General features: G+C 44.0%; 1 protein-coding gene across 2 annotated transcripts in view; it reads right to left on the bottom strand.

Annotated features, from left to right (window-relative positions):
- Positions 1 to 12,910, bottom strand: part of USP7 (ubiquitin specific peptidase 7) — a 61,559-nt gene that overhangs the window by 28,936 nt on the left and 19,713 nt on the right. The window contains exon 2 of one of the 2 annotated variants that reach the window (XM_019718824.2): positions 4,642 to 4,746. In XM_019718824.2, the coding sequence (XP_019574383.2) occupies positions 4,642 to 4,746 (105 nt within the window). Of the gene's footprint in view, positions 1 to 3,716; positions 3,858 to 4,641; positions 4,747 to 12,910 lie in introns of those variants that run through there. The other variant, XM_019718826.2, reaches the window with a different exon arrangement.

A 12,910-nucleotide genomic window follows, 5' to 3' on the forward strand; every position in this document is an offset into this window, starting at 1 on the left:
CCTGCTAAGCTTTGACAAACCGAACCCAGCAGCGTCCTTATTGATGCTTCTCAGGCTCTGGTCAAGGAGTGGGCCTCCCATGGCCACCCTGCCCACCTGTAACTGCCAGCACTTTTATAAAACTGCCACAGCAAGGCGCACACATTTCTAAATGCTTTCGCTCACTTTCTGTACCTATCTCGTTGCAGACTGGGGACAACTCACAGACCGCAGGGGACCAAGGGCCACACTGTGAGGAGCCACAGGGGGTCCACAGGACAGAAGGATCTTGGGAGGCTTTTTCTCGTTTACAATCAGGTGCTATTTGGACATCCCTGCTCCACAGGCTCCTGAAGCACCAAATGAGACAGGAGGCTGGGGGGAAGGGCAAGTGAAGAGCACACTGCCTTCCTTCACCTTCAGGCTGCAAACTCCACTGAGAGCGCTGAGTGCTCCGGATGCAGACATCTCAGGGTACAAAAACTGCTTAATCCGTGACTAACTGAATGTGTTCTTAAGAAAACATGTCCATCAGTCCTCATGAGAGGGTAATATTCTTTATCAAGAAATAAAAACCAAAAGTATATGTTGACAGTCAGCATTTTTACCTTCTTTTAAACAATCTTTCTTCATCCCTAATTTTTTTTCCCTACACGTAAAACTGCTCAGCAGTTCAGAGAGGCCCTTTGGAAGAAGAGCAGCTAGGGGAGAAGGGGAGGTCCCACACCTAAGAGGTTAGGAGGTGCCTTCTGTATTCGAGCCCCTTCTGGCGCCAGGCAACTCCAACCACTTTGAAGGATAATAAAAAGCCACCACGAAGGCAAGAAACTAAACTTGTTCAAGAGAATGATGTCTAGGATGTCTTAGGAGAAAAGTGGGCCACTTCTTCATAGATACGCAGATCACATCTGAGCAGCACTTAAATCCTGCAAGATAGGCAACGGCGGTCGCTACTTAATTCTCACTTTATAGATGAGGAAACAGGCTTGCTGAGGTTAAGTGACTCATCTTACTCAGGGTGTTTTCACAAAGTGACCACAGGGAGTTTCAATACCCAAGATTTGTGAACACTGAGCACAGTGACCCTGCCTCTGATTTGCAGACTGCCATTCTAGCGTTTGACTTAACACCACCAAACACAGCCCCCAATCAGCAAAACCGGCCTGCCTGCCTTATTTATAGTGCCTTACACTGACAGAAGAACTGAAAGGAATCCAATCAAATCACTGCAGGACACTCACTCCTGGGTCCTATAGTTCAAAGTTGTAGGTTCCCCACTCTCTTCTAATGCTCCTAATTTGTTTGCAGATAAAATTGAGCTCTTTGTAGGATTCAGTTTTTATATAGACAAAAATTGATACATCTTATAAAGGCTTTTCTGTTCTTCCACCTCACACTTCTGTCAAATTCCTGAATTAATCCTTAAATAGTAACAGGCCCAAACCAGGGTTAAGGGAGCGTGGCACCCAGTCCACAAGACGTCTGAGCCGGCAGAGGCTCAGAGGCTCAGTGCCCGAGCCTGGCAGCACCCTGGCTGCCGGCACTCAGTTCACACTCACTGAATTACACACTAGATGTGAGATTCTGCCTCACATTCAAGGCACAGCCTTAGAACACACTCATCTTCCGAAACATGCTAATCAGCAAGTTGAACATGAGGTTTCATATGAATCAAAAATCTCACCTTGTGGCTGGAAATTACACTAATTGAATGACGGAAAAATTAAATACTGAAAGGTCAAGACCGAAGGGTCTACAAAAAAAAGAGAAGCCAACCTGAAACCCATCTTTGGCAGGTAAGACGGGCCTGATATCCTACTATGAGGAAAGACGAGATTGATGGATGTCTTTGCCCAAGAAAATGGGAGAAAGGTACATGGTATTCTACGTACTGTTTTTGCAACGTCCTCTGTCTGTAATTACTTCAAAATGAAAAATGTTTTAACAAGCAGTACACCTGGGCGGATACCCCACACCCTGCAGTATGAGTATTTCATCCAGAGAGACGCTGCCCTGCCTGGAAGCTACAGGACGTTTGCTTCATTACTGTGCCTCTTTTTACTGTAAACGACAGTGTGATGAGCTTGTGTGAACTGCTGTCATCACACACTCTCAGTCAGAAAACTTGATAACCCACTACCTTCCTCCCCATCCTGCCCGCAACGAGGAGCAGCAGCTCTCACCAGCCATTTGTACAACAATCTCATTATCTTCGCAGGTCAAAGGCCAATGTACAGGCCTGGGTTTCAGCGGCATGAAGAAGTGCACTTTGGGTGTTTTCATCAGAAAGGTTAACCTGAAGTTTTCCCGAATAGCGCCCTTGCAGTCATTTTAATCAACACTCAATCATTCATTCGAATCCAAGTCTTTTCAAGTCCTAGTCAATTCCCAGAAATTACTTTTGTTTCACAGGTACCAACAATCTCAAACTAGACCCATCTAGATCTGCAGAGCCGGCATTTGCTCTAAAACATCTCGTGGTCAGCTCAGGAAAAACTGAGTAAGACACTGAAACCAAAGTAGAGTAAGTAGGTACATCTAGAAAACGATTCTGATACTTGTCCATAACTCTCTGTTAACAGGATTTCTAAATGCTCTTCACCTCACTAAACATTGTTCCAATCTGTCCTGTTAGTTCTTTGACTTCATTGTAACCCAGTGTTTTCCAGATTAAGGTGTTAAAAGAAGATTCAGGGAAAGGGGATTCTAAAGTTCAGAGTCTTGGGGAATCATTAACAAAAAGTCTTTTGGAGGAAAACGTTTGGATACTGACGGCTCAGAGAAGTGCTGAAATATAAAAACCTGTTTAGCCTAGCACTCCTCAATCTTCCTAATTTTACAACACACTTACATCCTGCAGAAGAGTGTTTCAAAATACGTATCACAGCCGGGAAAACGCTGCCCTCCAGTCAGGTTTCTACTCCTAGAACCAGAACCGTCTCCCTCCCGCCCCCTTCACCCATCAGAGATGATTTTTTCACTCTCTCACCCCGGGCCTCTCAAAAGGCACCTAAAATCCAAACCAGGAAGACAGCGCTATTGAAGACTACTCTCCTTTTTCCTATAATATGCTTTTTCCATTGGGTCCTTCACAACAAGAGCATTTCCACTTTTAGGTTCTATGGCTCGGCACCATACTACTAATAATTTAGTAAAACTGCCTCAAGAGGAAAGGGATTTTACGTACATTATGATTTCGTAAGAGTGGTTCACAAATGAGGCAATTCAGGCCCCCAAGAGAAATCTGCTAGCATCCAGAGCCATTTTAGTTGTCACAACTAAGGAGCAAAAGGATGGGATGACACTGGCATCCTATAATGCACAGGACAGCCCCCTACAACAAAGAATGACCCACCCAAAAAGGCAGCAGTGCCGAGGTTTAGACACCCTGCCCTTTTATCTACACCTGTGCCTTCTCCCAAGCCCTCCCCCCTAAAACCATGAGTGGTAATATGAGTATGAAATTGCTCTGTGGAAACTAGGCTGGGAGAAGGGTGACTGGCTTGAGCCAATTCTGCTCCACAAGTGGCTAGAAGCGATCCCTGACTCAACCTGGTACAACAGACCGGGCTGTGCCCCACTGTGCTCCCTGAATCACTTTTGGCATCTCTGGTGTCCAAAATAAAACCAAGAGCCCAGCGACCAAAGAGACCACACCCACACCATTGCCCTTGGTCTACAGTGGAAAGCGCACTCCACGGGTAACAAAGCAGCGGGTTTAGACCACGCCTCTTTACCTTCCTCAGATATTGCCTCAGCCAGCTGCCAGGGGGTAAACCGCACTGTGAGAGAACTCTCAACTACGGCTGCAGTTTCTCATGGAGGCTGAACTTTTGGCAGGAGGTCTGAACAGCAGTCCTTCTGGTGGTGCAACCCGTGGCTGATGAGGTTTCTTTCAACTGCCCCGTTACACCCCTGGGAAGGACACAACCCTCATGAGGATTGATGGACATGCCTTTGACAGAACATGGTTTCATATTACACTGCAAGATTCCAGGGGCTGCATAAAGTATTACTGGCTGCTACCGGCTCACGACTTTGACCTTGCAAATGCACATAGGTCACATAGTCTGATAAATTATAAAGAAGAAATTGCCTCAAAAGAAAGTGATTTCCTAGGCACAAAATGTCCATGCATGTACATATGCATATACTTTTTGCATAGAAGATACAGACCAAAAGTTAGTCTGGGAGAAGGAAGCCCAAAGCTCGGTTCTGATCTCACACCTACCAGGACGGGGGAGGGGTTATCAGCTACAGACAACTGATATACACACTACAATAAGAAGGCAACGGATAGCCAAGTTCTAATGTCTAAAAGTATCTTGCTGCAAACAAGAAGGAAAGGAGAGTAACGTGTACTTGTTCTGAATACTAACGGTGGCTGGAAAATTGCAGGCCTGAGTAAATACCCATCTATTGCAAACTTCTGTATTTAAACGTTCTCACCTAGGCTGGGGAATCAACTTACCTTGACATTTGTAGGCCATCTTGAAATTCAACACCAAAACAGGCTCCTTCCTAACTTCTTCAGATACAACCTCCTAAAAATCTAGCTACTTTTAAGGAACTCAGAAGTACTCGAGGAAGAAATATGCATCACATCTGTTTATTTCTGACAGTTCTGTGCTCAAAGCAAGGCAGCAAACCACAGGTACTTACCATCCTCCATATCTTCCTCTGTGTTGTTGTGCCCGTCACTCACGGCTACATTCCCGTTGATAACAGGGTTTTGAGTAATTCTTGGTGGGTCATCTGTGTCTCCAGCTTTAAAGAAAACAAAGAAATGCCAGGGTTTTTAACATCATGGCTAGATTAAATAAACAAAAATATATTGGTAGTTTTGACCAAAATCTCCAGTCACTAATAAGTTTCAATTATGCCATAATAAATGCACTCTAACCCAAAAGGTATTTACTAAATATGAACCTGGGCTGCTTCCCAATGCTAAATGGGACTTGAACACGCAGTATTCCACACAATAATCTGTTCCATCTGCAAGGATATTTATTTTGAAATAGGTTTCCTACTCATTAAAACTCAGTCAATCCTAGATAAAATATTGTTGAGAGTTTACTAAACATATGTATAAAACAGTGTACATTAGATTTTTTTTACTGCAGTTACATGTCAGTGCACACAGAAGTGTCACTGGATAATTACTGTATAATTGAAGTATAAATCCATGCAAAAACCAGGACTGGTATTGGGGGGTCGGGGGGACAGGGAATGTGAAAAGGAGATCCCTGAGAGAACTGGCATGTATAAAGAGTCTGGAAAGGATTGAGAAGCTAATAAAATGATTCTGTCATTCTAAATGCTTGCTGAAATCTGGCTTGAAAAATATTTACACATTAAGGACCATACTTCACATTTAAATCCTCTCCTTCTTTCATAATCAGTATAGCTTATTGCAACTAATACTGGCTTGTGCAATCAGCTTTCCCTGTGGCATCAGACCTTCCATAAAAACTAAGAGTCTCAGCTACAAACAGGAGAGGTGGTGTAAAAATAGTTACATACCGTGTTTCCCCGAAAATAAGACCTAGCCGGACCATCATCTCTAAGGAGTCTTTTGCAGCAGAAATTAATATAAGACTCGGTCTTATATAAGACCCAGTATTATATTATACCCGGTCTTATATTAAAATAAGACCGGGTCTTATATTAATTTTTGCTCCAAAAGACGCCTTAGAGCTGATGGTCCGGCTAGGTCTTATTTTCGGGGAAACACGCTAGGTGTGTCCGTGGCTTCTGACATTTCGGAGCCTTTCCAGCACTCTGACCAGCATTCAGCAGGTTCAGCACCACGGACAGCACCTGCCCCTTCCCCCTTCTAGACACTCTCCCAAACCCCAAACTATCACATCCATCTCTCAAATAATTCCTGAATATAAGCCATACTTCATCCTTCTTAAGCATCTCACACGCATCTTAGAAATCCTTGGAAGTCAAGAAACAGTATTACAATCCACATTTAGACAGACCACTTCCAATCTTGATACTCTGAAACTGTTTTATTAAATATCAAAATACACATATATACACTTTTTAACTGGTCCCTCTACCACCATACCCTGACAGAAAAATTGGGAGAGGAAAGTAGGAAAAGGAGAACTTCTTTCTACCACTACTAAACTAGCTCAAACTCGAAACTCTAAAACATACGCACTTAAAAGCCAAATGACTAAAATGTCTTTCATCCACATTTATCCTTGTAAATGAACTATATCAAACCATCATAAAAAATATTTTATGAGGAAAAAACCCTATATGAAGGCCAAAGGCCTATGAAGTAATGGCACAGTCCACCAATGGAATATTATGCAGTTTTTTAAAAAAAGTTTCTCCATGTTCCTATATGGAAAGTTCTCTACGTTAAAAAAAAAGAAAGAAAGAAGATACCAAACAATAAGTGCAACCTTTGTTATAAAAGAGAGAGAGCATGTTGGAATAAGAATACATATATTCTTATTTCCCTCCACACCAACAAACAAACACTGAGAGGATACTTAGAAACTATTCAGATGTGCTGCAGAAGTAGAAGAGTATTGTTATTCACTGTATACACACACTCGTGTCACAGAATGCACTACACATCTTAGAATAATTTGCTTGATGCACACTTGGTACTTATAATTTAGTTCCTCGGTTCAATCTGTCCCACTGCAATTGCTTTAAAATATGGCTTATAGTGGTACATAGATACAATGAACTATTATTATTACTCAGCCATAAAAAGAATGAAATCTTGCCATCTGCAAAAACATGGATGGACCTAGAGGGTATTGTGCTGAGTGGAGTACGTCAGACAGAGACAAATACCTTACGATTTCACTTATATGTGGAATCTAAAGAACAAAATAAATGAACAAACAAAACAGAAACAGACTCATAGATACAGAGAACATTTTGATAGTTGCCAGGTTGGGGGGAGGTTGGAGGAATGGGTGAAGGGGGGGTGGAGATTAAGAAATACAAATTGGTAGTTACAAAATAGTCATGGAGATATAAGTTATAGCATAAGGAATATAGTCAGTAATATTGTAATAACTATGTATGGTGTCAGATAGGTACTAGATTTATTGGGTGATCACTTCATAAGTTATATAAATGTCTAATTACTATGTTGTACACCTGAAAATAGTAATATTGTATGTCAACTATATTTGAAAAATAAAAAATATTATTTAAAAAAATGTGGCTTATAAGGCACAAATGCAAAAAATGACAATTAATAATTCTCTGTACACAAAACAAAGCTTTGCTCTTAAAACTAGGATGTTATGTAAATGTAAGCAGTCTAAACTGACAAGTCGTAACTTGCCTGATCCGTGATTCTGAAGACTCTGAAATCCAAGTGAATTCAGATTACTGCTGAAAGAAAATATCTTCAAGGGTTTGTTTTGGTGACTTGATATAGAATACTTTTCACCAGAAGTTTGGTAATAATAAAAATCAAGATAAATTCGGGGGTGGGGGGTGGGAGATGGGGGTAAGGGGGATCGAATATATGGTGATGGAAGAACTGACTCTGGGTGATGAACACACAATGGGATTTATAGATGATGTAATACAGAATTGTACACCTGAAATCTATGTAATTTTACTAACAATTGTCACCCCAATAAATTTAATTAAAAAAAAAATATTTTCAGATGAAAAAAAAAATCAAGATAAATTCAAGAGATCTATGACTCACCATCCATACACCTTACTGTGCAGGGTAAATAAATGAACAAATTGGATCACAGTTTTTCAGCAGCTGGATTAAGTGCATTATGATGAATGAAGAAATGACAATATTTCATCAAATGAGGGGTCCCAGTCTAGTGTTAGTGAAGACACTCTATGCAGTTGGCCCAAGAAGGCGAGGCAGGTAGAGCTCCACAGCTGAACGTGCTTCTCCTGCGCAGTCCCCCCGTCTTTTACACACCAAGACGCCCGCTTCTGAGGGGCTGGCCACAAAGCCCCCGGCTGGTCCACCACGTACAGAAGGAACCTGGCCAACAAGGCCCCGTGAAGTTCTCACTGAGCTTCCACAGGACCTTTGTCAAAAGCTGGCAACACAAGTCTAGCCCCTAAGGGACTGAATATCCAGTTTGAAAAAGCTCCTCATAAATGAGTTGGTTCAACAAGAGGATTAAAAATGTAATTAAGACACAGTAAATCCCTTGATCAGAAATGATAAAAGCACCCAATACCCACAAAAAGTCTGTGCTAGGCTTCCAGAAATATCCTAAACTGTAAGACTGTCTTCTTTATCAAACAAGTGCATGTATTTATCGCCTTATATAAAGTGATCCCAGCTCCTGAAGTTTATGCCCTGCCTACGTGGAATTTTCCCAATGTGCCGATTCTCATTCCAACATGAACGACAACAGTAATTTTTTGATACACAACGATCTCAAATGGTAAGAATGGAGACGTGCTTATCAAACACCAATGACATATGGAATGCCTCAAATAAACAGACAAAAAGTCCCTGATAGACTAAAGGTCTGCAGGTAAAAAAAAAAAAAAAAAAAAGCAATTATCAATCCAAAATACACACACAACATCCAGAAAAACAGATCTTTTCCACTGCTCGTGATTGGTAAGCCTTTTGACAACAAACATTGTGATAAGTAGCAGAGGCATAATTTTACATAATATGTATGTAAAAAGGCACAAAATACCTCTTTAAAACAGTGACTTTAGAAACACACAAAAGGCTACCTTGGCTAGTTACAAAGTCTCTATTTCCTCCTCCCTCTTTTACTGAAGATGGATGCCTATGCTTATATTCTGCTTTTCCCCCACCGACATCCATTTGTGATGTCATAACAGAACTACTAACCCAGAGAACACTGACCAATTGCTATGGAAATGATGCAGCCCAATTTGATTCTCACTCCTGGAAGAACTAACAGATGAAGGACACTATTCCAATTTCTGGCTTGGACATTTTTTGTCACTTCACAAAGAGCTCTCAAACCTCTTCTGAGAAGGCAGGGGTTGGGGGCACCAAACACCACAATAACACCTCACAGCCTTCCCACTTAGTTTCTGAACCACAGAGATCCTGGGCCATGAAGACCCAGCCACGCCTCCGATTCACTCTCCACTCAGCCCCCAGATTCCTCCTCGAATTTTCCAACTAGCAATACTGCCCGGGGAGCAAAACCACGACTCAGTTAAAATGGCAGAATACACAGAGTCCCAACGCACAGCCCCTGGGTTGTCAAGCAGAGCCTTTAACAGCACATCTTACTCCCAAACCGACCAGTTCACCTCGAATTCCCAGTCAAACCGCCCACCCCCAAGCTTCTGCTTGGTCCCCTTCCTCTCATCTCCTCTCTCCGGCATTAAACCCATTTTAAAGAATACTACATAAAATAGAGGTTTATCAAGGTAAATTAGAACACTGGTATCTTTCTGTGGATTAATTTCTTAAATGGTAATCCCAAATATTATGTCAGGACAGTTCAGATGTATCAGTATTGGTTCTGGAAGCCCATGAGCAGCACAAGGACCCCAATCTGAACTCTTGAGTCACCTTGTCGAAGCCCGTGGTTCTCCGCCATGTCTGCATGGCTCTGCAGCTGAATCTGCTGGGGCTGGGGGAGGGGGTTCTCCCGGCCACATCAGTGACTGCATAGAATCTCTAGGAGCTCTGTACCTCAACATTCTTTTTTTAAAGCTCCCCACAAAATTAGGACCAGACACACATTCAAGCAACCTCATCAATGTAAATAATCACCTTCAAAAGGCAAGGTGGTCCAGAAGCAGAAAGAGGATGCTACTGGGGGGAAAAAAAAATGTGGTTACTAGTTCCTTCGTTGGTGATGTAAGTTGCTAACAATGGGGAACCGGGTGAGGGGTACATGAGCACACTCTGCACTAGCTTTGCAACTTTACTGTAAATCTGAAATGAATCCAGAATATAGTTTATTTTTAACAAGACAACATAGAAAGCCCTCACGCCTAAGAAGCAAAGATGATAGCTGATATTAAATTTATATGTGAAAATTTTCAGCATGAAGCACCCACATAAGTATGTCTGAAATTCTCACGCAAATCAAAGGGGAAAGGAGAAAGGCAACCTGAGCGCTGAGGCATGGAGAGCTTCCCACACAGACGCCAGGGCAGTGCACAGCGCAGAGCTCTTCAGGGGAGGTGCCCAGGCGGGCGGGGAGCTGACGGGCCCTCCCCCCGTGCTGGGTCTCAGGTAGCGATCACAACAAGCCCTGGGGTCAGGCAGAGTGGGACATTTTCCAGTTTCCAGATGGACCCTTGGGCTTAGAGACATGATGTCATCAGACCGGTGCCACAGCGGGGCTGTGAGGGCACTGCCAACAGGAGGAACCCAGATCTGTAAGGCTCTAGCGCCCCTGCGCTTTCTACTTTCTCTCCCTTTCCTCCCTAAGACGCTATGTGCCCATGTCAAGGAGGAACGCTCACTCCTTAGCTACAGTGCACGTTAGATGGAGCAGCCAAGTGAATCCAGAGGCATCAGTCAGGAGACATACAGATGAAAACAGTCCCGAGCACAGAGGCGAGAGGCTGCGAGACGGCTGACAACCTTCACTCTGTGGCTATGCTTTAGATGCCACGCAACATAACCCGCACTCCTGCAATTTCCACTTTGGCACCTCGATTTCATTTTCCTATTAAACTTATTTTGTGATAACTGCAGATTCACAATTATTATAGAAATAAGAGATCCATTTCCCTTCACCCAATTTCCCCCAACAGCACGATTTCCCGAAATTATAGTACAATACATCACAACCAGGACGCTAATGGTGACAATACACTACTCCTGCTCCTACTGACTTGCACGCACTCTGTGACGTGCAGTTTTGTGTGTCCACCCGTCACGATACTGAACAGTCCCGACACGAGGCCCCTCGGGGGCCCTTTCATGACCACTCCCACCTCCCTTCTATGCGCCCCCGGAACCCCTAGCAATGACTAATCTCCACATCCGTAATTTGTCGTTTCAGAGATGCTACAGAAACGACACGGGATGGCTTTTGACACTCAGCAGAACTCCCGAGACCTACACTGCTGAGCAGGGGTCCATGGCAGAGACACACACTGCCTCACCATTCACCTGCTAACACCTGGGCTCTTTCCAGTTTAGGGATAATACAAATACAGCTGCTACACACATTTTTGTACAGGTCCTGATTTCATATTTATTTTTACTAATGGGCTTTAAAGAATGAAGCGTTCACAGTAGCAAGGCAAGGGGTGCAGAGATGCATAAGGAGAAATAGCGACCTTCCCCCTCCAAGTCGAATGTGAAGGAAGCCACTGTCTGATGTGTTGCTTTCCAGGCTCCCTCAATGTTCATATATAGATACATATGCAGTGCGCATGTGCACTGTTGGTCAGGAACAAAAAATGATACACTATTCGTGCTGCATGAACAAATTACAGCTATCCAAGGTTGGCATACACACACATGCATAAATATGTACATGGATTTCGTTTTGAGCAGCACTAGAACATACGTCACGATCTACTCACCCACTCCCCTACAGAGGACTATGTCCAGTTTTGTGGGTTTTTTTGGAGCAGTGGGGGGTTTGCCACTTGAGTGATGTGCCAGCCAACAACTCTGTACTATGATTTTTGCCCTACTACACACTTTGTAACAAGGTCTTTCTCAAAAAGATCTGGTCCCCCCAAGTGTAATAGTGTTCTGCCCAATGCGTCCGTCCGAGAGCCAGGCCACCACCAAACACTCGGAACAGCTGAAACCCAAAGTTCACACGCTGTTCGGGAGAACTCTTCCAGATCCTCCGCAGAGCTCCATTACTTTTATTTTGAAGAATTTAAAGACAATCGATTTCTTGATGTTCTGGCCCAGAAAAAATCCTCAACGTACGTATGGAAGCAGCTCGCTCTAAGCTGACAAGCCAGCTGACAAGCCAGCGGTGAGAAACACGTGCAGTAATAACAAGCACGCCTGAGAAGTAGGGGAGAGCAATCAGACCGGTTACAAAGGGAGGGTGTCCAGAAGCCAGGGCCACGCTGACACTCTGAGAAAACAGTTCTGTGGGAGAGCTCGGGAGCCGTGGAGTCAACTAAGGCAGTGCTGTTTTCTAAGGCAGCACTGGGCCTCAGCTGGGACCAACGGGGTGAGGTTCTTACAAGGATATAAACACGGTGAGCGCTCACAGGTCTGAACTGCTCTGCTCTCACCCCAGGTCTGTCAGTCTTCTCTCCCTTCCAGGACTCAGCGGCCCCCAAGTTGACCACCCTTAGAGCCACTGGGTGGAGAAGGAGATGCCAGCCAGGCAGCGTGGCCCATTTGCCAACAAACTCAGCTTCCCCGTCACACAGACCAAGTGCCCACGGCCCCCAAGGAAACTCCCACGCGCGTTCCCGTCCTCACTCCCACGGTGCCTGGCTAGGAAAGTGAAACCTCTCAGAAGCAGTCAATTTCTGAATGTGGTCCTGAGTGGAAAACTTCAACTACGCTTCAAAAAAGATAATGTCCAATCCATTATGGTTCCATTACCAAGGACATCCCCCTAAAAGGTGGGCAGACTGTTTGCCGGCAATGACAGAAACAACAGAGAACACATTCTAATTATTTCTTTCCCAGACAGGAACAGCTTGGGGGGTGAAGGCACACACCTCCAGCCAGGGCCGGGCCGTGCACACACTCTTCCCTCAGGAGTTAGCCAACCTACGAATCAAGCACCTTGTGTGTGCCACGAGCTGGGTGGGGCCCTGGGGATCAGGAGGGAACCGAGTGGATACGCTCCCTGGTCCCTAGGAGCTTACTTTCTTGAGGGAGGAAACAATAAGGGACAATCAATTGCAATGGAGGGAAGAAAGTATTGACAGAGCCACAGGGCTTAGACATATCAGGCATGATGGAAGAGGCAACACAGGTGGAAACCACGAATGAAAAGGAGCCAGCTGGGCACAG

Source organism: Rhinolophus sinicus, linkage group LG18, assembly GCF_036562045.2.
Source record: "Rhinolophus sinicus isolate RSC01 linkage group LG18, ASM3656204v1, whole genome shotgun sequence".
Taxonomy (NCBI): Eukaryota; Metazoa; Chordata; class Mammalia; order Chiroptera; family Rhinolophidae; genus Rhinolophus; species Rhinolophus sinicus.